The sequence below is a fragment of the Monodon monoceros genome, unplaced genomic scaffold, assembly GCF_005190385.1.
Source record: "Monodon monoceros isolate NGI ecotype Baffin Bay Population unplaced genomic scaffold, NGI_Narwhal_1 Super_Scaffold_20, whole genome shotgun sequence".
NCBI classification, from domain to species: domain Eukaryota; kingdom Metazoa; phylum Chordata; class Mammalia; order Artiodactyla; family Monodontidae; genus Monodon; species Monodon monoceros.
The window spans coordinates 23,446,130-23,470,131 of NW_021703777.1; the positions used below are offsets into that span (position 1 = coordinate 23,446,130).

At 37.8% G+C, this 24,002-nt stretch overlaps 1 protein-coding gene across 4 annotated transcripts in view; it reads left to right on the top strand.

Annotated features, from left to right (window-relative positions):
• Positions 1-22,656, top strand: part of GAB1 (GRB2 associated binding protein 1) — a 127,341-nt gene extending 104,685 nt beyond the window's left edge. Inside the window, exons 7-11 of one of the 4 annotated variants that reach the window (XM_029235150.1) lie at positions 6,687-6,776; positions 8,512-8,605; positions 10,321-10,444; positions 15,778-15,900; positions 18,112-22,656. In XM_029235150.1, the coding sequence (XP_029090983.1) occupies positions 6,687-6,776; positions 8,512-8,605; positions 10,321-10,444; positions 15,778-15,900; positions 18,112-18,270 (590 nt within the window). In that variant the 3' untranslated portion in view covers positions 18,271-22,656. Of the gene's footprint in view, positions 1-6,686; positions 6,777-8,511; positions 8,606-10,320; positions 10,532-15,777; positions 15,901-18,111 lie in introns of those variants that run through there. The other 3 variants (XM_029235146.1, XM_029235148.1, XM_029235149.1) reach the window with 3 other exon arrangements.
• Positions 22,657-24,002: the final 1,346 nt, after the last annotated feature.

Here is a 24,002-nt window from a genome sequence, read left to right on the forward strand (position 1 = left end):
CTTGGATCATTAATAGTCATTCTAATTAAGTTCCCAGTGTGGGGGACAGAGACTGAGACTCAGAGTATCTTAAGAAAATGAGTTTTGTTTTGTTTTGCTTTTAAGAAAGTAAATGAAAAGAGAACGTTAGCGGCAACTGAGACACTCCTAGGAGGCTGTCACTTTGTCCTGCTCTCCCTGCATTTCTGTCCTCTGGACACTCTTTGATCCTGCTTTGCTCTCCCTCACATTCTTTCCTTCTTTCCTGTTTTCTTTTACGCTGCATCCTCTACTTTCCGGCTTTCTGCTCTCAGAGAGCTTTGGCCTCTGATGCCCCTGCGTGGCCTCGATTCCGCCCCGTGCCTCCTTTTTATGGGCCCTCGCAGCTTCCACACCTGCTGCTAATTGCCTTGTTCATTATTGACTCACTCCAGATCGCTCAGCGAAAGTTTGATTGGTCTCGTTTGTCCACATCAGGCCACAAGATAGATTGTAGATTGCAGGCGGGCCTACATGCTGGCTGCTGTTGGGTCAAGGGCTCACCTTTGCTCGGACAGCTGGAAGGATGGTTGCACCCCCGGTCACCCCAGAGGCCCCAGCAGCAGAGCCATGATCAGGGCTGGCTATTTTAGAAACAGTGTGAGCATCCCAGGCTTTTTAGGTGATAACTTTTCCTTTTGTTTCTCTTGGTCCTCATTTGTTTTTAAATCTATTTAGACATCCCTCGTCATTTTCTTCTTTGCATACAACACACAAAAGTATGTTTGGACATGTATAGATTTATAATTGAGCCCACAGAGGGTGGAAGGATTAAGATACAAGTGCCAGGAAGTCCGTGAAACATCGAAACCCTCGTTTTAATGCTAAACTGGTTCTCTCCTTCTTTTCCTGTAATTAGCACATGTTGGCAGCAGATCGCTAGTTTTTGACACCAAATGTAACCGTTTTATATCTTGAGGTCCCCACATAAATATGGTCATGGTGTGCTGTGGGTGATGCATGGAGCTCTGAGTCCTTGCGGGTTTGCTCCCCTGCCTCTCCTTCCTCCCCTCAGGATCTGCTTAACACAATTTGAAAATTCCCAGTATATTTCACAGTTAATGGTTTCACGTGGTAAGCGCAATGCAGAATCAGAAAAGGTCCCTATTTACATGTTGGAAAGTTTTAGGATCGTAATGAAATGCTTTTAGTATCATCTAGGTCTGACAGAGTTCACGTACCCCCATATTGTAGTATATGTTATTTTACGTAGGCAGCATAATAAAATGGCATGTGTATTATACATCATATATATTGCATATATGTGTAATTAAACCTCCCTATGTAAATATATAGTGAAAGTACTATATATTCTAGTACATGAGAGACTGTCCTAGTCCTCTAAACCAACCAATGGTGACCCTACTGTAGAACAGAACAAAGTAGATTCCTTGGTTACTTTTGGAGATTCTGTTTAGTCTTTAAAAAATTAACTGAGCTATTGAAAGACAATCTTGAGCTCATGGGCCAGATTACTGATTTGGTATCATTGCTTAGATACAAAATGAACTGAAAAAGCACCCAGAATAAAATTTCCACATAGTTTTTGGCAAATTCAAGGAGAATAATAGGTTTAGCAAAACAGTAAAGAAGTTACTTAAAGCCTTAGTTATAAAAAAAAAAAGGGGGGGTGGGTTGCTTTTCTTATTATTACTCTACTTTTTAAAATAAATATGATACAAGAGAAGGCATGAGAAAGTATCTAATATTGCAAGGCAAACTTTGTCAAAAACCCAAATTCAGATCTTGGAGCAAAGTTTATCCATAAAAACTTAAACCGTAAAACAGATGTCTTATTTCGTCCTGAAATTCTTCTCATGGTGCATAGCATCCGACGAGTCTGTTTTCATTTCAAATTTTGTGACATCAGATACATGAGTCTGTCTATTATTCTAGTATCTCTTATTAACTAAACCTCATAATAAGCAAACCTTATTTTATAAAATATGGCTTGATTAGTTCTAAAACTCAGTGTAACTAACTCAACACCCAGTATAACTGGTTTCTGTGATCGTCTTCTTGGGAAGGGTCTACAATAAATGAGTGGCATTCTAGTCTTGTTTATACCCCCAATTATAGATGTCAGCTGCTGTAGTTAGTAGTACGCATGAGTTTTTCAAATACTTCTGAGTAATTGAAGCTGCAGAAATACGTGCATGTTTTAAACACTTACATTCAATGTATTTTCATGGACACTTTACCCAATCACCCAACTGTGGTAGCTGTATTTTCACCCACACTATTTCTGTCACAATAGTATTTGTCCTGAACCGTATCTTGTGTATATTAACAGAGGAGAAAATCATAATTTACATGTACAGTGTTAAATATTAGGAAAGCAGATGAGTCATTGGAAATGCAGGACAAATTCTGTTTTGATTACTTCAACTGAAACTTTTATATTTTAATGGAAAAGCAACTTTGTAAAGTTTGGGAAATTTCTATAAGATATTGTGATTTCTCTTAAAGTAAGTCCTTACATAAATCTACCAGATTTCATCTGTGCATTTAACTGGGCCCATTCACTCTCTTTCTAACGTGATATAGCAGCTGTTCAAGCCTCAGATGTACTGTCTTTATATTTTGTTTTGTTTGGCCTTGTCCATTCATGGCTTTCTGCAGTAGATCTGACCATTAGTTATTGTATTGGTTTTAAAAAAGCAGTGTGAGGTTACTTCTGGTGTTTCCGTATGTTCATTTGGTTAAAATATCTTCAGGTCTTGCTGGATCTTCACTTTGCTGTAGGAAGGATCCAGAAGACCAATCGAGGAGCTTCCCTAGATGGATCATTTTGGTATCTTTGCTATAAATATTTGCTCAAGAGAGCTTCTAAAGAAGTTTTTTGAAAGCGATTAAAAATTAACATGCTTTTGGGCTTCCCTGGTGGCGCAGTGGTTGAGAGTCCGCCTGCCGATGTAGGGGACACGGGTTCATGCCCCGGTCCGGGAAGATCCCACATGCCGCGGAGCGGCTGGGCCCGTGAGCCATGGCCGCTGAGCCTGCGCGTCCGGAGCCTGTGATCTGCAACGGGAGAGGCCACAACAGTGAGAGGCCCGCGTACCGCAAAAAAAAAAAAAAATTAACATGCTTTTGAAAAACTACTTTTATACTGTAATAAATGTTTGGAAGATGGATAAATGATACCAGTAAATATAGCTAGATTTTAATAAACAAGTATTAAAGTTTGACAAGTCAGATTTTTGGGTTGGTGGTTACAGTTTAAAGGAAATGAGTACAGAGTGCATTTTTACAGCACAGCCTCTACGTGCGGGTTTTTTTCCCCAAATATTCCTGGCCTTCCAATATAATTATCATTATTATAGTCCCCTTTATACAATGAGACTATTCAAACAAGTGTAAAAGTTTTTCAGTGTGCTACCTTGATTACTCCTTGGAATTAGCAGAGGATAATAATGTTGTGAATTATTTTTCTTCTTTCTTGATTTCTGAGATGCCTACTGGAAGTAGTAGCATCATCTGTGAAACTTCAGATAAGTGAATCATTTAGGCTAAGTTAGACCTATAATGATAGAGAAAATAAATTTTCCACTTTGAGTTGAATTTATGTAAGCAATACCTATTAAAATAATAATCGTGTATGGACTTTTCAAAAAGGACTGCATCTGCTTCTTTGAAGCATGACCTCGTGTGATGCCTTGACCATATCTGGAATGATCAACTTTTGAAACAGCATTCAGTTGCTTTTTTTCTTTTTTTTTCCTTCAAAGGCAAACACAAAGTTATGACATTGATCTGATTAAACACCACCATCGGATTAAGCTTTAAGAGAACCGCAGTTCATCAAAACAGATTGAAGGGCCTCCCAGTTATAGGATGTACCCTCTGATAGGTCTGGGGTCTGGAAACCCAAGGAAGGACAGGTGGCTTCTCTAAAGAAGCTCCCATTTAGTGGGAAAGTGGAAAAGTAAACACATTATCATAATTAGCACAGAAGGGGGCTTGTGGTTGAGGTTAGCTCTTGGCCCTGCAGGCTGTCTCCTTTGAGGAGAATCTCAGAGGGTGAGTGGCAATGAAATGATGATAGAGGATCTTCTATCAGAATAAACAGCATACCCAGATCCTTTAAAAAGAGGGGACTGGCTCAGAGTCTTGGGTGGGAGGGAGGAAAGTATGAATGCAGGAACGAATGCCAAATGCCTGGCAGGTGCCAGCTCCTGGGGGTTTTATAATCCATGCTAATGAGTTTGGGCTTTATTCTGAGAACACCATTAAAGGGTTTTATGTAGGCAGGTAACATAATCAGGTCGGCCCCTAGAAAGCTCATTCTAAGATTTAAGGATACCATAGGGGAAAAATGGTATTTTTTAATGCAAAGTGTTATAAAATCACACTTCTTTTCAGCATCTTCTTTAAAGAGTGCTTTGCCCGGCGTTCCAAACCTAGGGTTCTTGACGCCTCGCTTTAGAGATGATCAGACAGGAAGGCATAACAAAAGTCCCTGTCCTGACTCGAAATAGCTGCCTCCACTTGGGGACCTAGAGTGAGTGATTTTTACAAGTTTGGAGGCCACTTGGAGTGTAAGTGGAGGTCATTTAGCCATACAGTGTGAGTTCACTTTCAGAAAAACAAACCAGGTAAGTGCAGTGCACATTAAAAAAAGGAAGCCAGGACTTCAGACTTACAGATTCTTTAATTTTCTTGGATAAATGAAAACAAACGATTGCCATTATAAATAGAAAGTAAAATTGATAAAGGGAAATCAGAGAGAATGTGGAATCTAGAGTAACTCTTAAGAGATCTGCTATGGCAACTGCAGACAGAGGAAACAAAGCAGGTGTGGTGGGTCCCAGAAGATAAATTCCATTTCGAACATGCAGTGTGAAAGCCTACAGAACCTTCATGTGGGGTGACTTTGTAGGTATGCCAGTAAGGATCTTAGGGGAGATCTGAACCAGAGGTTAAGATTTACCAAGTTGTGCTCCTAATGAGGGCGCAGATCACATGATCCAGAGATTGACAGCCCTGGGTGAGATTGTTTTAACCCCTGAGGGTTAAAGCACAATGGGGTGCTCTTTGCTAAAGAAATGCGTCGTGTCGCTTTCTTTGTTCAAACCTAATCTAGCTAAAGCCTCCTTGTAACTGTCTTGGATTTAAAAGCTGAGGCTCAAGTGAGTTATTTAACACTGTTGACTCTTAGAATTTGAGAATCAGTGTATCCCCGGAGTTGGTTCATTTGCTGCCTCTGCTTTAGTCTTATCTCATACCCTTTATTGTGGCACTTAAGTAATTAGAGAAACATTCCAGTATTTGCCTCTAGGCAGCAGAGGAGAAGTACATACACCTTGGACTTTTTTTCCTTTCTCTCCTCATAAGTAATACTGAGCCATCATTTGAGTATCACTTTCATTTCTGTCTGGAACATAAATGTCAAATTGAGCCAGGCAGTGAAAATAACAAAGAAATGAAGCTACCAAAATGCCTGAGCGACTGGGTTCAGTTCAGGGCAACATTTTCACCTTGAGGCGTTTGTCCTAAACTCAGGCTTAAGCTTTGCATGGAGTAGAAAATACATGGAAATTTTATAAATGCACTATAAAAAAATTCACTTAATACGGTATCTTTCTGTGAAGAGTGCCAAGGAGTACCCTTGAGAGTACTTGAGAGAGTTAGGAAATTTTCATGTTTTATAAGCTAGAAAATCACATTTTCCAGAACTTGTAGATTTTGGTCAATAAGGTGCTAGAGATCAGCATTGAATCAGCGAACTCTAATATTATTTTCTATCTAATAGACGTCAACTCAGTTTTGTACATGCCAAGAAAAAGGAGAATTTGGTGCCATTGAGAATGAAGTAGTTTAAATTCCTGATTGAAATGATATTGCTACTCTGGCATCCAGGCTTCCAGTGGGAAAAAGTATGAGGCCAGCTGCTGGGTATTAAACCTGTACTTTTCATAAGGCTTTTCAGCAGTACTAGTATATAACAGAGATTAAACGGAAAAAAAAAAAAAAGATGGCAACTGAATTTATACTTTCCAATTCTCAAATTAAAGCTAGACAGTCAGCAGTTCCAGAATCTAGACATCTAATCCTTGCAAAATGGTGTCACGGGGGCAACCACTGAGTGTTCAGGGAAAAGAAATGCTGGTCTTGGTTTTGACTTTGGATTAGCAGACATTGTATCAATAGAACTTCTCTAGAAGGGCGCTTTCAGGTGGTGAAGGAGTAGTCAGATTAAGGTTTTTAAAACACCTCCATCAAGTTAGGAAAGTAGGCCTTGGTACTTTCGTATGAGACACCAGACTTCAAAGAAAAGATGTACTTGCGATCTGACTGAGAGGTTTTATAATTTTTTATTGGATCCAGTTTTCTAAGGCATGTTAGAAGAGTAACTAACATGACACATGTTTTTCCTCTCTTCCTCCAAATAAAGGTAACAACTAACCAAGAAGTTATGCCACTAAAACCCTACCATCTTTTATAACAGTTTGCTTATTACATTGTTGCATGCAGCTTCCGCGTTCCCATGGTATTGAGCATGAATGATATGCATAGCCAGACTGAAATAGTCTCCACAAATGAACTTTCGTTTATGCTTTTGAGATGTAACATGTCTGCTCAGGGCTCTGTTGCTTTTTTACAGAATCCATTTTTTTCCAATTAAAAAAATAACATTATATTAAGAGAGTCTTCTTTTTACCAATTAGGTCAAAGTCCTAAAATTTTAAGACCCAAACCCCATGGTTTAGAGCGAACTGATTCACAAACCATAGGTGACTTTGCTACAAGAAGAAAGGGTATGTACTTTAGCACCGCATGCTGGATGGGGTGTTGGGAATTTATTTATTCTGTGATGTTGTTTCCTTTAAAAGTAAAGGAGAAGAGCCTTAAATACTATTTTGTTGTAAATAAAACTTGCCAGCACGTAATTTCTAAAGTGAATGCTTCCCATAATACACAGCGAGTATATTTGTTATGCCATTAACAGCAGCATGTTAAATATTTGATAACATATGATATTCAGTCTTTTCCTTTTGCATTATTCTTTTAACCTTTTAGACATCAATAGAGTGTTTTCTTTAAGCTTGTGAGATGCTTGTGAGTTCCAGTTGTCTCCTGTATTTATGTATAATGTATATATTCTGTTCTGAGACAATATATAATCATTTCCATGGATTCATTATTTTATGCCATTACTTAGAATTTGACAGCTAAGCAGCTCTTAGCCTCTGTGTTTTAAAAAAAGTGAAAACATCAGAGTTAAAGAAATGCTTGCAAGTGAGCACAGCATTCTGTACATGTCCTTTTTAAGTGTATAGGTGAGCAAAATTATTTTAACTCAAACTTAAATCAACGTAGCCTTCAGAAAATCTCATTGAATTTTTTTGTATTTGAGTTGCCAAAAATACTTCGGCATAAACCCCAGAGAATCTACATAATCCTTTAAAATGACTACCTACTTTATAGTTGGAAGGTAATTATAACTTGGTTGATTCAATGTACACATATACGCACAAAGACTAGAGGAGGGATGCCTGGAAAAAATGAAGACTTTAGAGTGGCAGGATGACGTGTAACTAAAATATTTACCTAATATATTTAAATAGTATCCTAAAATATAATGAATATTAACAAATAATATTGTTGAAGTTCTTTTGCTCATGTCATGAATTTCTGAAAACTGAGTCTTACTTTAAGGGCGAAGAGCTCTGTGGAATATATACTGGCAGAGTAATTAATTGTCCACTGCAATAATGGGGTAAATAAGCAAAGACAACTTATAAATAAAGCTAATAGGAACATTAGCATTTATTTTTACTTAATTTGTTAAAGGATGTTGTTGGTTAAATTAAGCTAAAAATTTGAGGCAGTTGTTAAATTGTGGCCTTTTCTCAGAGCAGAGTTTGAGTATAAAGATATAATTATTGCTTTGTTTTATTTGGTTCCAGACTGGGCCTGAATTAATTTAAAAGATTTGGTTATTAATTCTTTTTGTCGGTTTTTGGTTTTAGCGAAGTTTTGTGTTTATTGCTTCCTAAACATCATTTTATATGTATAGTTGTATAAATGATGCTTCAATGTTGATGACGAGGACTGTTTTTACATAGAAAATTAACTGTCCGTGTTTGAGGATAAAATTAGTGAAAAAAATAAAATAAGGAAATAATGAAAAGTATAAATCAAGTAACTATGAAGGAATTGGGTCACATTACTCTTTCTTGTTCTCATTGTTTATATTCATAAAATATTTACTTAAGAAGCAACATGTTGTAATAATAGAGTTTTATTGAGACTTTCAGTCAACAATCAGGAAACATTATCTGATTTAGCTTTTGCCACTAATTTTTTAGCTGTGTGACCTTGGGAAAATCACGTAACATCAGTGTACTTCTTTTCATGTGTGAAACTAAGCTGGTCCTACGTGTACAGTGGCTATAATGTATAAATAGAGATGTAGAAAGAGGGTCTTGTTTTGTTTTCCAAATTTCTGTATGCTAAAGTCTCTTTTTTTTTTTCTCTCTTTTGTTTCAGTCAAGCCAGCACCTTTAGAAATAAAACCTTTGCCAGAATGGGAAGAATTACAAGCCCCAGTAAGATCTCCCATCACTAGGAGTTTTGCTCGAGAGTAAGTCTTTGTTTAAAATACTCAGCTTGATTGTGCATTATAATGGAGAGTACCTAGAACAGTGGTTCCCAAAGGATGGTCTGGGGAGCCTCCCTTTTTGGGGTTCTGTGAAGTCAAAACTATTTTCATGAATATACTAAGATGTCATTTGCTTTTCCACTCTCCTTCTCTCATGAGTGTACACTGGAGTTTTCCAGAGGTGGCATAATATTGGACGATATCGTTGTGACAGCTAATAGTGTATGTATTTGTGTACACTTGTCTTTTTAAATTTTTTTCTATTATAGGTAATGTGGTAAATATCAGTAGATATCACCCATATTAACCAAAGTTCCTTGGGGTTCTCAATAAATTTTAAGAGTGTGAAAGGTTCATGAGGCTAGAAATTTCTGAGAACTACTACTATGGAAAATACGGTAGTTTCTTGTAGGGATTATTTAATGGAGATTCATTTAAATGTATATGTGGAAATGAAAAGAATGTCTGTAGTTACAAACCTGTGTTGAATGTGTACGTGTGTGAATATATGTGTGTGTGTGTATATATATATATATATATATATAGTTTTTTTAAATAGTAATTCTTAAATCTTCCTTTTTATATCTGTGTCTTTCTACTTATCCTCCACATCACTAGCAATACTTTTTTCGTTGTTCTGCAGAAGGTACTTTGTTGTTGGTTTTTTTTTAACATCTTTATTGCAGCATAATTGCTTTACAATGGTGCGTTAGTTTCTGCTTTATAACAAAGTGAATCAGTTATACATATACATATATCCCCATATCCCCTCCCTCTTGCGCCTCCCTCCCACCCTCCCTATCCCACCCCTCTAGGTGGTCACAAACCACTGAGCTGATCTCCCTGTGCTACGCGGCTGCTTCCCACTAGCTATCTGTTTTACGTTTGGTAGTGTATATATGTCCATGCCACTCTCTCACTTCGTCCCAGCTTACCCTTCCTCCTCCCCGTGTCCTCAAGTCCATGCTCTAGTAGGTCTGTGTCTTTATTCCCGTCTTGCCCCTAGGTTCTTCATGACATTTTTTTTTTTTTTAGATTCCATATATATGTGTTAGCATACAGTATTTGTCTTTCTCTTTCTGACTTACTCACTCTGTATGACAGACTCTAGGTCCATCCACCTCACTACAAATAACTCAATTTCGTTTCTTTTTATGGCTGAGTAATATTCCATTATATATATGTGCCACATCTTCTTTATCCTGCAGAAGGTACTTTGATGCTCAGAAATATCCCTTTACAGAAGCAGACTTGAAGACATAGAGAACAAGCTAGTGGTTACCAGTGGTTACCAGGGGGCTGGAAATAGGGTGGGGAAGTGGGAGGTACAAACTACCTCCCACTACGAGATAAGTGGGAGCTTATCTTGGGTGTAAGGTAGGCTCAAGGATGTATTGTACAACACGGGGAATAGAGCCAATATTTTGTAATAACCGTAAATGGAAAGTAACCTTTCAGAATTGTGTAAAAAAATCAAAACTTTTTTCAAAAAGAAAATATCCCTTTACAAATAGCTATAAATATTAGTTGTGCATTTGAATGTGTGTGATAAATTGTACAGTAATAAATGCGTACAATAAATGATTGTAAGCATAAATGTTTCTGGAAGAATGTATACTATCACTCATTTTTACTTTCAAAGCGAATTGAGAAATTTTGGTCAGGATGGCGTTTGTGATGGTCGTGTCTGTAATCAGCTCCTCCAGGTTTCCCATGTCTCCCCGGCCGGATTCAGTGCACAGCACGACTTCAAGCAGTGACTCACATGACAGTGAAGAGAATTATGTTCCCATGAACCCAAACCTGTCCAGTGAAGACTCAGTAAGTAGAATCTTCTCTTAACGTCTCTCTTCCTGAGCAGCCCTTCTGAATCATTCACACTAAACCTTTCTTCCAGTCCATACACCTTACCCTTCCGTCTTTCTTTACTTAAGGAAAAAGGATAAAAGACAACTTTTTAAAAATGCTTTTGGGGGCTTCCCTGGTGGCGCAGTGGTTAAGAATCCGCCTGCCAATGCAGGGGACACAGGTTTGAGCCCTGGTCCGGGAAGATCCCACATGCCGCGGAGCAACTAAGCCCATGCGCCACAACTACTGAGCCTGCGCTCTAGAGCCCGTGTGCCACAACTGCTGAAGCCCACGCGCCTAGAGCCCGTGCTCTGCAACAAGAGAAGCCACTGCAATCAGAAGCCCGTGCACCACAACAAAGAGTACCCCCAGCTCACCCCGCAACTAGAGAAAGCCCGCACGCAGCAATGAAGACTCAACGCAGCCAAAAATAAAATAAATTTTAAAAATTAAAAAAAAAACTTTATATAAAAATGCTTTTGAAAAACAGCATCATCAAGTCTAAAACCAATAAAGGGTCAAAGTGTAATATTAACATCTATAAAGTAGATACAAGTTAGTTAAAAATCACAAAATTTTCCAGTTATATTTCTTTTAAGATGTACTTCACTTTTGAAACTATTCAAAAAACTACTTTTTACTGGAAGCATTTTATAATGCATTTCTCCAGACCCACGTCAGCGCACTCAGAGTGAAACAGTCTTATGCCGAGGGTTTTTAATAACCTTTCAGTAATACATCCTTAGGTAGGGCTTAAAGATCAAAGAAGACCTGTTAAAACCTGATTTACTTCAGACTGACTGTTATTACCCCAAGGCCCAAGAATTTTGTAATAGTAGCAAGCATTATGTTCCCCAGAAATCAGGTAGTTGCCAGAAAATACTTCAGATGTTTAAAAATACAAGCCAATTTTAATTTTTAAAAAATCTTTTCCTTTTGCTTTCCCTCAAACCAGAGACACTGCTTGCTCTGTTATTTGCTTTTTAGTAGATAAGTATATCAGTTGGCATTAGGATCCCCTCTGAGTAACAGAAAATAAGCAAATAACAAGGCCTTAAGGCAGACGTTTCTTTCTTTCTCACGTAGAATTCCAGAGAGTCAATCCGTGGTTGTCTTAGCAGCTTTTTGTTCCAGGAGCCCTCGGGGATCCTTGCCCCTTGCCGCTCTCCAGACTGCTGTCCCCTGGGTCTGGCTCACAGGCTCAATAGAACAAGATGATGGTCCAGCCAGAAGATTCACATTCCAGGCTGCAGAATGGAGGGAAAGGAAGAAGAAGCAAAGGATGCAGCCCAATTGCCTCATAGAGAAGGTTCCCAGAAACTGCGGAGTCCAAACTGTTGACCAGGACTTAGCCTCTGGCCACATAAACACGAAAGGGACTGGGAACCGTGGCCTTTGTACCGAGGGACAGTGGGCCTGGCTAAAAATCCCCTTCCCGGTGGAAAGGGGAGAACAGATCGTGGGGCACAACCAGACAGCATATGATAAGCAAATATCTAATGTCAAAATTTGGCATGAATGACATTTTAGTGACTTTATTTTCTTTAAAACAATTCTGTTCAGAGATTCAATATATGAAGCCCTATTTTTTCATTGAATTTATGTCTTTAATGGACTTTAGGCAGAAACAGATTTCTCATGACCATTTGTCAGGGAACAAAATTAAGTGATGTGAAAAGCCTGATTTGATGCTTGAACTAATTAACTGTAAAATATTATCAAATTCATCAAGTATTCAAAAATGAATAAGATAATTTAAAATATTTATGTCAACCCTGAATTAGAATACAAACGAACTATATCAATAATATTTTCACTAATGTTTCAAGGTAGGGCAATTTTTATTAACTGACTTTCGCTTCTGGGTTCGTAATTTTTCCATTTGATGAGTAGTGTTTTATTATTTTTATTAACTTAATTTTTTTTCTTCATTATAGTAAACAGACTCTAGTAAGAGACTAAGTAGGGCTTCCCTGGTGGCACAGTGGTTGAGGGTCCGCCTGCCGATGCAGGGGGCGCGGGTTCGTGCCCCGGTCCGGGAGGATTCCGCGTGCCGCGGAGCGGCTGGGCCCGTGAGCCATGGCCGCTGGGCCTGCGCATCCGGAGCCTGTGCTCCGCAGCGGGAGGGGCCACAGCAGTGAGAGGCCCGCGTACGGCAAAAAAAAAATCTAAGTAAATCCTCAGTGCTGCCTTGGAGTACATATTACCCTCAATTTTCATCTTTAGGTGGTTAAATGAATTTTTTTATTACAAAAGTAATTCTTTTCTGAGATACTAAAGAATCTTTTATTTTGCCCAAAATAGTAAATAAACATAAAAATATTGGAAAGGACCTGTAATAGGAAAGTTTGAAAGTATGATTTGTCATGAGTAGGTGTTAGGTGAAGGGAAAAATCTAGAAAAAATCCGTTACAATCAGAAAGTCAAAGGAAAGGAAGATATAAAATTGTTCTTTTATATAGTATAACACTAAGCCAGAAAGGTAACTTTACCTGCACGGTAGAGGTGTGTAAATAACCACCAGATGGTGAATTTCTAAGGTACTGAGGCCCTAAGGGTTAGAAATAAGCAAAAATGTCCCAAGTGAAAATATCCATCTGCCATTCACAATAGAAAAGTCAGCTGTGCCATTTCCATCTTATGCCACCAACTGCAAGGGCTCATCTTAGTCCAAACAACTTTTCCTTAGGAATGAATGTGATAGTTACAGCAATATTTCCCACACCTCTTGGAATTTAGTGTATCAGTGGAGAGCCATAGAAGTTCACAAGGTCTAACATATGCTCAGGGTGATGAAGTCGGTAAAAAATTCGTCTTGGAGAAGTTGAAACAGGATTGGATCAAATCTGGTTTATAGGGACAATGAATATTAAATTCTGTACATTGAAATGTTGAAGCACAGTCTGTTTCCTATACTGGTGATCATGGAGCAGGCAGTGTCTAATGAAAGTGAATTGGTGATGCTGCCTGTTTTTTATACAAACATCCAAAGTCAAGCATTCGTGAAATGAACCCTTAATGTGACGCCTGAAATTCAAGTGACAGTACATCATTACTAAAGACATATATATTGTTTGTAACAACATCAAAAGTATGTTCAATAATTTTATGTATTTTTTTCAAGAATTTTAGAAAAAGTACTACTATATTTTTTCTTTTAATTCACAGAACACTTCATAATAACTCTTCGAATCTTAGGGTTTTTCTAAACTGTTTTGGGAAAACACTGGGTTAAAGCCTAGAATGCAGAGACAGGCTGTTCCCAGTTGAGATTAGATTAGATCAAGAGCAAATAGACTTTTTGGAGGGACACACATTTTAACAATACTTGAAGATGAAAACATTTCCAGTCCTAGTAATTAGATAGAGTACAGTTGAACTAGCAATTCTGAGAAATTCTCTGTAAGAACAGCTTACTGAGATTAAATGTGTACATCATATGAACTCAAGGGTTTCTTTCGTAGCCTACAACACCGTGAATAATTCTAAATGTTTCCAATTAGGGAAATTTCAGGTATGGGCTCTGTCATTACATTTGAATACAAAATTTTACACACGCACACACACACACACACACACACCATGCAATCTGGCTTGATTTTTTTATGTGAGAACGAAATATAGAGTCATTTGCAGAAAAAGATTTCAGTTTTTTCCTGAATTACAAGAAAGAGGGGGGAGGGGATAGCTATTTGTACTAATTGAGCACTGATACTTGCTTACATTTTTTGTGCCTTACATGTTACTGTCAATATTTTTTTAATGTTTTATTAGCGGTAGTTGATAAATTTGGTTTAAAAATCTGTTCCTACAAATAGGGCCATCACATTCAGTAGTGCAGGTTGTCTACTGCATACACATGCCGCATACAGTATGTAGGATATACAGTAGGCCGCACACGTGCTGCATCCGAGTACCTGCGACCCAGACCATGTCCCCCTCGCCAAGAGTAAACTCAGTGTTTTCCTAGCAATTGTCCTTTCCCTAAGTCACAGCTTAGTCTGTTTAACCCAAACAAAATGGAGTAGCAATATGAAAGAATCAGCAGAACCAGATTTATGCAGTTTCCAAATCACGTTGTTCATCCTAACAAGTGTAAAATTGTCAAGTTGATTTACATCATTACGGTTTTCTTCAAAAGTATAAGCTAACATGTGAACAATAATACCTATGTGATAGAAGCCACAGGGATGAAAGTCCCTAATGAATATGTAGTGTCCTGAGAAGTCAGGAACATTCCCAGGTGAGGTTAAAAGCAGCAAGGCGTGGAAACAAGTCATTTGTTGGAGCACATTTGAAGACTGTCATGATCAGAGTAGCGGGTGCATGTAGGGACATAAGTTCACATCGTCCTTTCCTTTTTATTTAGCATTGATCTTCATGTTCCTAATAACCTGTTTCTTTTTCATGTTTCTGCCTCAAGCTTTTTCATTCTTGCTGTTCATTGCTGTCCTCTCCCTTCCTTTTTTCTTTTTCTTTTCTTAGAGAGGAGTCCTTCTGTTGTACAGTTCCTATTAGGACAGAAAGGATAAGAAGACAGAAAATTAAGTGGTAAAAATTCCAGGCGGTTGAAACAAAACAGACTTTATTAATGGAGTCAGTATGCATAGCCCTTAGCTACCATACTTATTCTAAATTGATTTTAGTGTGAAAGCCTTTAACTCAAATATAGAACTTTAAATTTTTTTTTAATTTGAGAGGTGAGCTCAGGGCCTTTCTACTTCACCATCTTGGTCGATCCCTAAAAAAATTTAATTTGAAAGCATGGACTATAAGGATCCTATAGTTAAAGAATGTTATTGAGAACAGATATCATTTTAATAGCGTTATTGAGAACAGAAATGATTTTAAAATATCATTTTAATAGCGTTGAGTTAGACTATTCCAACTGGGAATTCCCTGGTGGTCTAGTGGTTAGGACTTGGCACTTCCACTGTCGGGGGCCCGGGTTCAATCCCTGGTAAGGGAACTAAGATTCCTTAAGCTGCGCGGCATAGCCAGGAAAAAAAAGAAAAAAGAAAGAACTGTTGCAGTTAACTGTAGCTTGATGGCCCAGTCTTAGTCTGAACCAAGTTTTACTTTTCAAACTACTTTTAGCTTGCTTACCTATGCTATGTTTTAATCAATTTTTAAAATATTACTTATTTTTCCCCATCCTAAAAGATTATTTAATTTTCTAAGGAGACATTTCTTCAAGCTGTGTCCTCTTAAAATTACTATTTAGGCTTGAGTAGATGGCAAACAAGGTAATAAGCAGTATGTCTCGTGAACGTTTGACAGTTGATTTTGTTGTATTTTACTTTCAGAATCTTTTTGGCAGTAATAGTCTTGATGGAGGAAACAGCCCAATGATCAAGCCCAAAGGAGACAAACAAGTGGAATACCTAGATCTAGATTTAGATTCTGGGAAATCCACGCCACCACGTAAGGTAAGTGAAACCTCATTCTGTAAATACACTGAGCTCCCATTTGAAACCTGAAGAATCGGGTCTCCTTTGGGGGAATTTTCTTAGTATGTTTAATTTAAATTTAGTTAAGTCTATGACTTAATGCTTTTTCATGAATCACAAAAGTGTTAGACTGATAAATTTATTTTTTTATCTCTGATGGTATGGAAGTTACGCACTTTGTACTCTCTTAGTGATTACCATCGAAATGCTTACTTACTAAATTCTAAAGTTCCAAAGTTAATCATGGTCTTCACTCCCTTTCCGATGTTAGTTCAAATTACTCCTTTTCTGACTTGCTTGGTATTTTTGTCCAAAAGTTTTAGCGTTTTTGTTCTTGTTGTTGTTACACTCACAAATTAGACATTAGTAGTAGTAATATTCTTACTATATAGACAATGTTTATATACATTTTCCTACACGTTTACCAACTTCTTTTTTTATGATTCCTTCTTGTGTGTTAGACCTTCCTTCTCTAATCATTTTCCTTCCTCCTTCCTTTAGAAGTTCTTTTCATGGAAGTCTGTTAATGGTAAATTCTTGCAGTTTTTGTTTAACTGAAATGTCTTTATTTTGCCTCATTCTGGAAAATGAGTATTGAGGGTTTTGCGGGGGGAGCAGTTTGAGTTCACAATTCTTAATTGACAGTAAGTTTCTCTCAACACATAGGAGATACTATTTGCTGTCACCTGGCTTCCATTGTTCCTGTGAAAAGTATGCTGTCAGTCTAATTGCAGTTCCTTTGTAGGTAATCTGTCTTTTCTATCTGGCTGATGTTAAGATCTTTTCTATATCTTTGGTGTTCAGCAGGTTCACTACACTGTGTCTAGACATCGAGACATAGATTTTTCTTTATTTATCCTGCTTGGTAGAAGTTGTGCAGTCTTTATTTCTGGATTCATATTTTTTGTCAGTTATGGAAAAGTCTGAATCATTATCTTCCTAAATATTGTTTTTCCACGATTCTCTTTCTTCTGTCCTTTTAGGTTTCTGATTAGACAGTTAGAACTTCTCATTCTGTTTTTCTTATCTTTTACCACTCTTTCATATTTTCTGTTTTATCATTTCTTTGCTTACGTGTAAAATTTCTTTAGATCTGTCACCAAGTTCACTAATTTCTCAATTCTTCTGCTTAACCTATGTGTTTAATTTTTAATCTCAATATTTTATTTTTCACTGCTGAAGTGACATTCTGCTTGGCTTTTTTCCCCCAAATATGCCTATCTGATTTGAATAGCTTCTTACTCCTTTTTTGTTATCCTATTCCTTTTATTTTTTATTTTCCAATTCCTTTAAACATTTTATACACATATTTTATACTATTTATGCAGTAATTTCCATACCTGAAGTCCTTGGAGGTCTGAATCTGTGTTTACCGTTTCTCACACACCTGATGGCTTGTTTCCTTGTGTGTTCGTACATTTTTATTGTGAATATATTTTGCTAAGCATGTCTGTGGGAAACCTGCAGACCTAAATTTCCTTCAGAAAGGATTTGCATTTGCTTCTGCTAGGAAGCAGGTGATGCTACCACCCTAGGACTACCTCAGTTTCCTTCAGGGGTCCCTATCCTAACAGGATAGTTTTGGGTTCCGCATTCCTCCCACCCAGGCCTCCTGATTGCACTGCTCAGTTGACGTTCATCCTGAAGACGACACCGTCTTGACCCTTTAGCAGCTCTCTGCTCCCTCCATTTCCCTCACACCTTGGATATTTCCCTTAATTTCTCGTGAGCCCAGCAACGCGTTAATAATTACATTTGTTTTAAGTTAGTGAGTATCTAGTTGGATTTTATGTAGCCTGCCATTCTTGAAATACTCCTTTTCAAAAAACACTTCTTAACTCTGAAAGTAAACACCTGTACCTGTTCTCAGGACTTGAAAAAGTCAAGCTTAAGCTAAAAGCAAGCTGTGTCTCTTAAGGTGAACCAGGGGGCTGCTCTCCTTCTTTTCTAAGAATTTCATCTGTTATGGGAGCATTAGTTTGAATTCTTAAATATAATAATTTTAAAATTAAGGGGAAAACAGAGTACAGTTAGGAGAGAGACAACATTGTTAAACTGATTTTTTGGAGACCCAGTAGAATTTCAAGAGTTATTCACAGTGCATATGTGTCTGTGTCTTAAGACTGGAGTTCACGCAGAAGCACCACTTTTTCTGTGGAGGTTTATGGGGTTTTTTCCTTTGCTTTTTAGCAAAAGAGCAGTGGCTCAGGCAGCAGTGTAGCTGACGAGAGAGTGGACTATGTCGTGGTTGACCAACAGAAGACCCTGGCTCTGAAGAGCACCCGTGAAGCCTGGACCGATGGGAGACAGTCCACAGAGTCTGAAACGCCAGCCAAGAATGTGAAGTGAAAATGCCGCTTTAATGTCTCTGAACAAAAGAGGACTGAGCTGTAAGGAGAAATCCTGTTTGACTGAAGATAACTTGACCCTTGTACTCTAGGTAGATCCTCAGCTGAACAGAGTCGAAGTCAGAGGACCTTTCAGACTTAATCAAGCCATTGAGCGTGTAAATGGTGCTTTGTGGTATCTGAACAATTCATCACATGTAAATAATGTGGGAAAATACTGTTGTTTGGTTCCCAGAGAAACATTTGTTTCGTAGTTAACACACTTGTAGTATTACTGTATTTATGCACTTTTTCATTTAAAACATTGGTTTGGGTATTCCCGAATGGACCTTCACATGATTCTTTTGGGAGTCCTTGTTTTCCTCACACTACTCTTAAGAACGATGCTACGTGAACTAAGCTACTTTCCACTGGGAAACTGCTCTTTCAGCTGCAGGGTAACAACATGACGTGAGAAGTAGATTCACAACATACCTTTCTACCTGAAACTTAACGGGGTAACCGTTAGCTGAAACTACAAAGTAGAGTTGGACTCATCATTCATTGCCTTCCAAAGTGCTAAGCATCATGTACCTACTGGTGTCAGGACTTTGTTCTCTGGTTCATGGACATTTGGTTTTCAGTGGTGGGACTTTCTTATATTTTGTTAATTACAGTGTTTTGGGCTCATTAAGTGAAGATTCTGCCAGGTGGGATCTCACACCTTGGAAAGAGTGAATAATCACACGGTCAAGTAAGCGTACAACTCACTGATGGCATGTGGTGACGACGTGCTCTCACATTTTCAACATGTATTAAACTTTACGTTATTTGCAAAGTGTAGATTATATAACTAATCAGGTACGTACCAGGCACTGATGTGCTAATACAATGATCAGGTTTAGACAGTGAGCTTTAGTTGTATTCGTGTTAGTCCTCTAATGCTGGTTTCCAGTTTGGAATTAATGGCACAATTGACATTCACTGTTAGTTATAGCAACATACTGTGATTTTTAATTAGACAGTCATTCAGCTTTATTACTCTTAAGAATGAAATTCTGTCTTTTGACACCATAGTGCCCTTTCTATGATTTTTTTTTTAAACTTTCCTTAATATTCTTCTTGGCCTTATCCTATTTAAATCCCTATGCAATTAATATTTTATATCTGCATTTTTTTAAAAAAATAGATGTTATATAAGTGATTCTCATATGTAGCACCTATTGCTTTTCCAGTAAAAGAATTAAGGCTTGTGTGCTGTGATTTATATTCACTGCCCCAATTCAAGAAATATTGGAGCCTTGCTATAATGTGAAATCTTAAAGTCATGGACCTCTTCCAACCAGATTTCTGAAACCACCAGAGGTATCGTGTAATTCTTTCTCACCTATAACATGGTCCTATAGCAAGACCACACATTATCTATAGTAAGGCTACAATTTATCTGTCTTGGCTTTGCAATGTAATTTAGAAAGCAGGTATAGTTATTGGTTTGATTGGTTTTTAACTAAGTTACATACAATCTCTTATGTACTGATTTGAGACTTACTAACAGTGTTTGGAGGGGGCATAGAGATTGAAGAGCCCACAGCTGAGGCATGTTTCCCTCCATGCAGACCTTTAATGTTACCTGAGTACACAGATGTGCCCTGATTTCTGGCCCCTTGGTCACCGTACCGTGCCTAATCAATGTAATGGGTTTATGTCCCCTCCATGAGCTAAAAACGTTCATAACAAGATGAATTGTAGACAAGTAACATTTGATGCTTTTAAATGTTTGCTTCTTTTTAAACAAAAACTAAAACCCAGAACTGAATTTTGAGGTGGATTTTTAAATAAAAAAACATTGTTTGAGTTTGCTGTGAGTAAGCTGTTTTATAATGAAACCACAAAATAAGAGTCGAAAATCATTGAAATGTGCCCCAACTGTCAAAACACATAACGCAGTTGATGTGTGAAGATACCAAATTGTGTTGCATGGAGGATAAACATACTTTGAGATTTAGAACACAACAATAAATATATTGTTAATTCAAAAATAGAAATCTTGGGGGCTTCCCTGGTGGCGCAGTGGTTGAGCGTATGCAGGGGACATGGGTTCGTGCCCTGGTCCGGGAAGATCCCACGTGCCGCGGAGCGGCTGGGCCCGTGAGCCATGGCCGCTGAGCCTGCGCGTCCGGAGCCTGTGCTCCGCTACGGGAGAGGCCACAACAGTGAGAGGCCCGCGAACCGCAAAAAAAAAAAGAAATCTCGTTTTAAAAGCTACCTATCAGAAGAGTCTAAGGCAATAATGAACTTTTTAGTGTAATTTCTCAATTTTTGCATGTCACCATTTTGAAGACCCGCAGCACTCAAATCTGTAGAAATTTTTCCATTACGCAGAGTAATTTAAGAATTGAAAATTAGGCAGTTTGTTAAACTAAATCACATTAAACATTGCATTAACAAATTAAATGAAAAGACAGTCTCTTATAGAGCGGTATTTCCCAAAGATTTTTTATAGAACCTCTTTTAAGTAAACTCTTGTGTAAGCCCAATATGTAAAGCCTGGAAAGTCCATTTGATCAGTGTAACTGTATTTTGAGTCCACATTTATGTTTACTTGTCTTAGAACATTACTAAGAATAACATTTCTAAGTAACACAAATGTGAAATTGGGGTTATAGATAGTTGGTGAAACCTTAGCCGCCAGTCTGTTTCTATGCCTTGTTTTATTCACATGCTATCAAGAGAATTTTGCTTCATGCAAATGTAAGTAAGTACAAATAATAATAGGGTTTAAACACACATTTCAGGAGATTCTTTAACTAGAAATAGATAAAGTTGTATTCCCAGGTTTATATAAACGTAAATTATCCTGGTAGTGGAAGTTTATACATAAGCAGACTCCAGTGTGGTAAAATAGTGTATGTAACACATTAGAATGTGCATTTTTACTAAGTTTTTAAACTACACACTTTTATAAAAACAAAATTTGAATCAAACTCTTTAATACCCCTAATTGCCCACAAGAAGCTGAGTTTTGGCCAGGCATGGGTTGAACACCACTGGTTACCTGTGTAACAGTTGTGTTATAAATCACAAGTTTTTTTCTCCCACGTTTGATGCTCTCTACCTTTTATTCCTTATTTTGAGAAACTGTACAATTTTATGAAAGTTTGAATACCAGTGCGCAGCTCTGCTTTCAAAACTCAAAATTCAGACTTGAATAATGTAAGCTGTTTAACCCACAGGATGCATCACCTTAGAAAGCTATAAAAGTGGTTTTTATCTACACGCTATACGTTTTCATCTTTATTTTTATCAATACCATATAAGCTACTGTGAGCATTTTAGAGAATTCCGTAAAGGTACTATGAGTGTGTGTATGTATATATAGCATTGTATTTAATCATAGACTAAGTTTAATTTGATATAGAAATACTGCCATACTTGTACATTAATGTCATAAGTCATAATTCCCTCTGGACTCTTAATATTTAATTCATCAGAGGTCGTAATCTTCATAGTCATAAATGCATTCAAACTGGAAATCGAACACCAGTGTTTGTTTTTCTTTTTCTTTTAGTGGGAAGTTGTCTGCTTTCCCCCTTTAGCAAAAACAGTATTTTTTATATTTTGTTAAACTGTTGACTATTTTATGCCTGTACACTATACCATAGGCATAATTCTTAGATATTCCCAAACACTCTTAGTGCCTCCTTATTTGGCCCATTGAAAGTATTGGTGTTAGTATTTCGAATGAATTATCCTTTAAAAATATACTAGCCTTAAACATTTTAGAAACAACAAGGGGGACTGAATCTTTTTATTCCTATCTTTGGGTCATGTGGTAGGTCTTATCCTCCATTGTTAGATAAGCAGTCAGGTCTGTAACAGGATTGACATAACATGACCAAACCAAGTGGTTACAGAGAGAGAGGGGGGCATATCCCAGGATAACAGTTATTGTCAATAACGTCAGCTATATGTAAATCTGTATATAATTTAAAATACCAACAACTATGAGGTGAAAAAGCCATGGTGCAAATGAATGTTGTAGACATCATGGACTTTGTTCTGATGAAAAATCACTTGTCGGGTTGTTGAGATGATTGGTTTTAATCTGACTAAATATGTTTATATATCACTACAGCTTGAAATAATTTAGTTCATCCTCCATAGACTTATCTTTCTTTAGGATCAGTATAACGCATATTGTGAGTTTCAACAGACTGTTTCGTCACGGGATTAACATAGCTTCTGGCTTCCTTTACTAAAAAGATATGGCTTTGTGTGAGTTCTTGTAACCTAAATCAATTGTTGATAATCATTCCAAATTTCCACAGCAAAATCTTATGTATAAACTTATTTCTCCCCTCTTGCACATCTTCTTTTGTAAAGATCCTATTGTAGATATTTTCTGCTACCAAATAAAACTTTTCAAACAATTTGGTTTCAAGACCTTAAGTAGTCAATTTGGATACTGAAACTGTGACCCAATAAGGACATAAAACTTCTATTTCCAACTCTTCCTTAGAGTCTTTATCTAAATCAAAAACCCAATTCTGCCATTAACTACACTTCCCAGTTCTACTTCTATAGGGTCACTCATTTTCTGCAGTAAAGAGACCCAGTTGCCCTACGCGTATGCGCGTTATTCCTTCATGTAGCCAATGCTACCAGCACTTTGTTGAGTAAAAGGCCAATAAGTAAGGGCCTGTGTGCAACCTTTACCATCAGGAAATACATTCCCAACATGACTTGGGAAATGATAGCTGGCTGGGCTTCTTCATTTCTAGGAAAGTTTTCATACACCTCCAGTGCTTCATAAAACCCCAAGAATTACCATAAGTCACAGCATTTTGCAGCTCTGACTCTGTCATTAGATCATACTTGGGAAGTTTGGGAAGAAAATTAAGTTCCTAAAGTTTATTCCTATAATTCATTAGACAGGACTTTATTACTTTTAATCATGGTTATGTTGGTGATTCACTCGTAGCTCAACATGTCTCTGATTTTGTGTGTGGTGCCCAGAGCATTTGGAGGACTCAGTATGTGGTGGTACAGAAAAGAAAAAGTCACATAAATGTTTTAAAAGCCCACTTTCTCCAATATGGTATCATGATGGTTAATGTGTCAACTTGGCTAGGGTGTGGTGCCCGTGTGTTTGTTCAAACACTAGTGTAGACGTTGCTGTGAAGATACTGTGTAGATGTGATTAACATTACAATCCGTTTAGGTAAAGCCGATCACCCTCCATAGTGTGGATGGGCCTCATCCAATCAGTTGAAGGCCTTTAAAGCAAAAACTGAAGCTTCCCACAGAAGAAGGAATTCTGCCCCAAGACCGTAACATAGAAATCCTGTGTGAATTTCCGGGCTGCCAACCTGCCCTACAGATTTCAAACGTGCCGTCCCCATTTCTATAGATAGATGCACAGCATACATGGATAGATGGATGGATGGACAGATTCCTTCTCTGGGTCTACTCCCTATTCATTGTGGGAGGAGACATACAAGGACATGACTACCAGGAAGTAAGGATCGCTGGCAGCATCTTAAGAGGCTAGCTATCACAAAGGCAGAGTTGAGTGTTAAGAGATGACACTAAAGATGGAGGGCCTTAAGGACCAAGGAGCTCAAGTGTATTGAGAATTAAGAACTTTAAAATGTCAGAAGACAAATCCTGGAAAGAGTAGGCCACAGGAAGTCAGGAGATAGTGCTGAACCTGGGTCTATGAGTTTAGCTCTGTGTCCTTATAAATTACAAAGC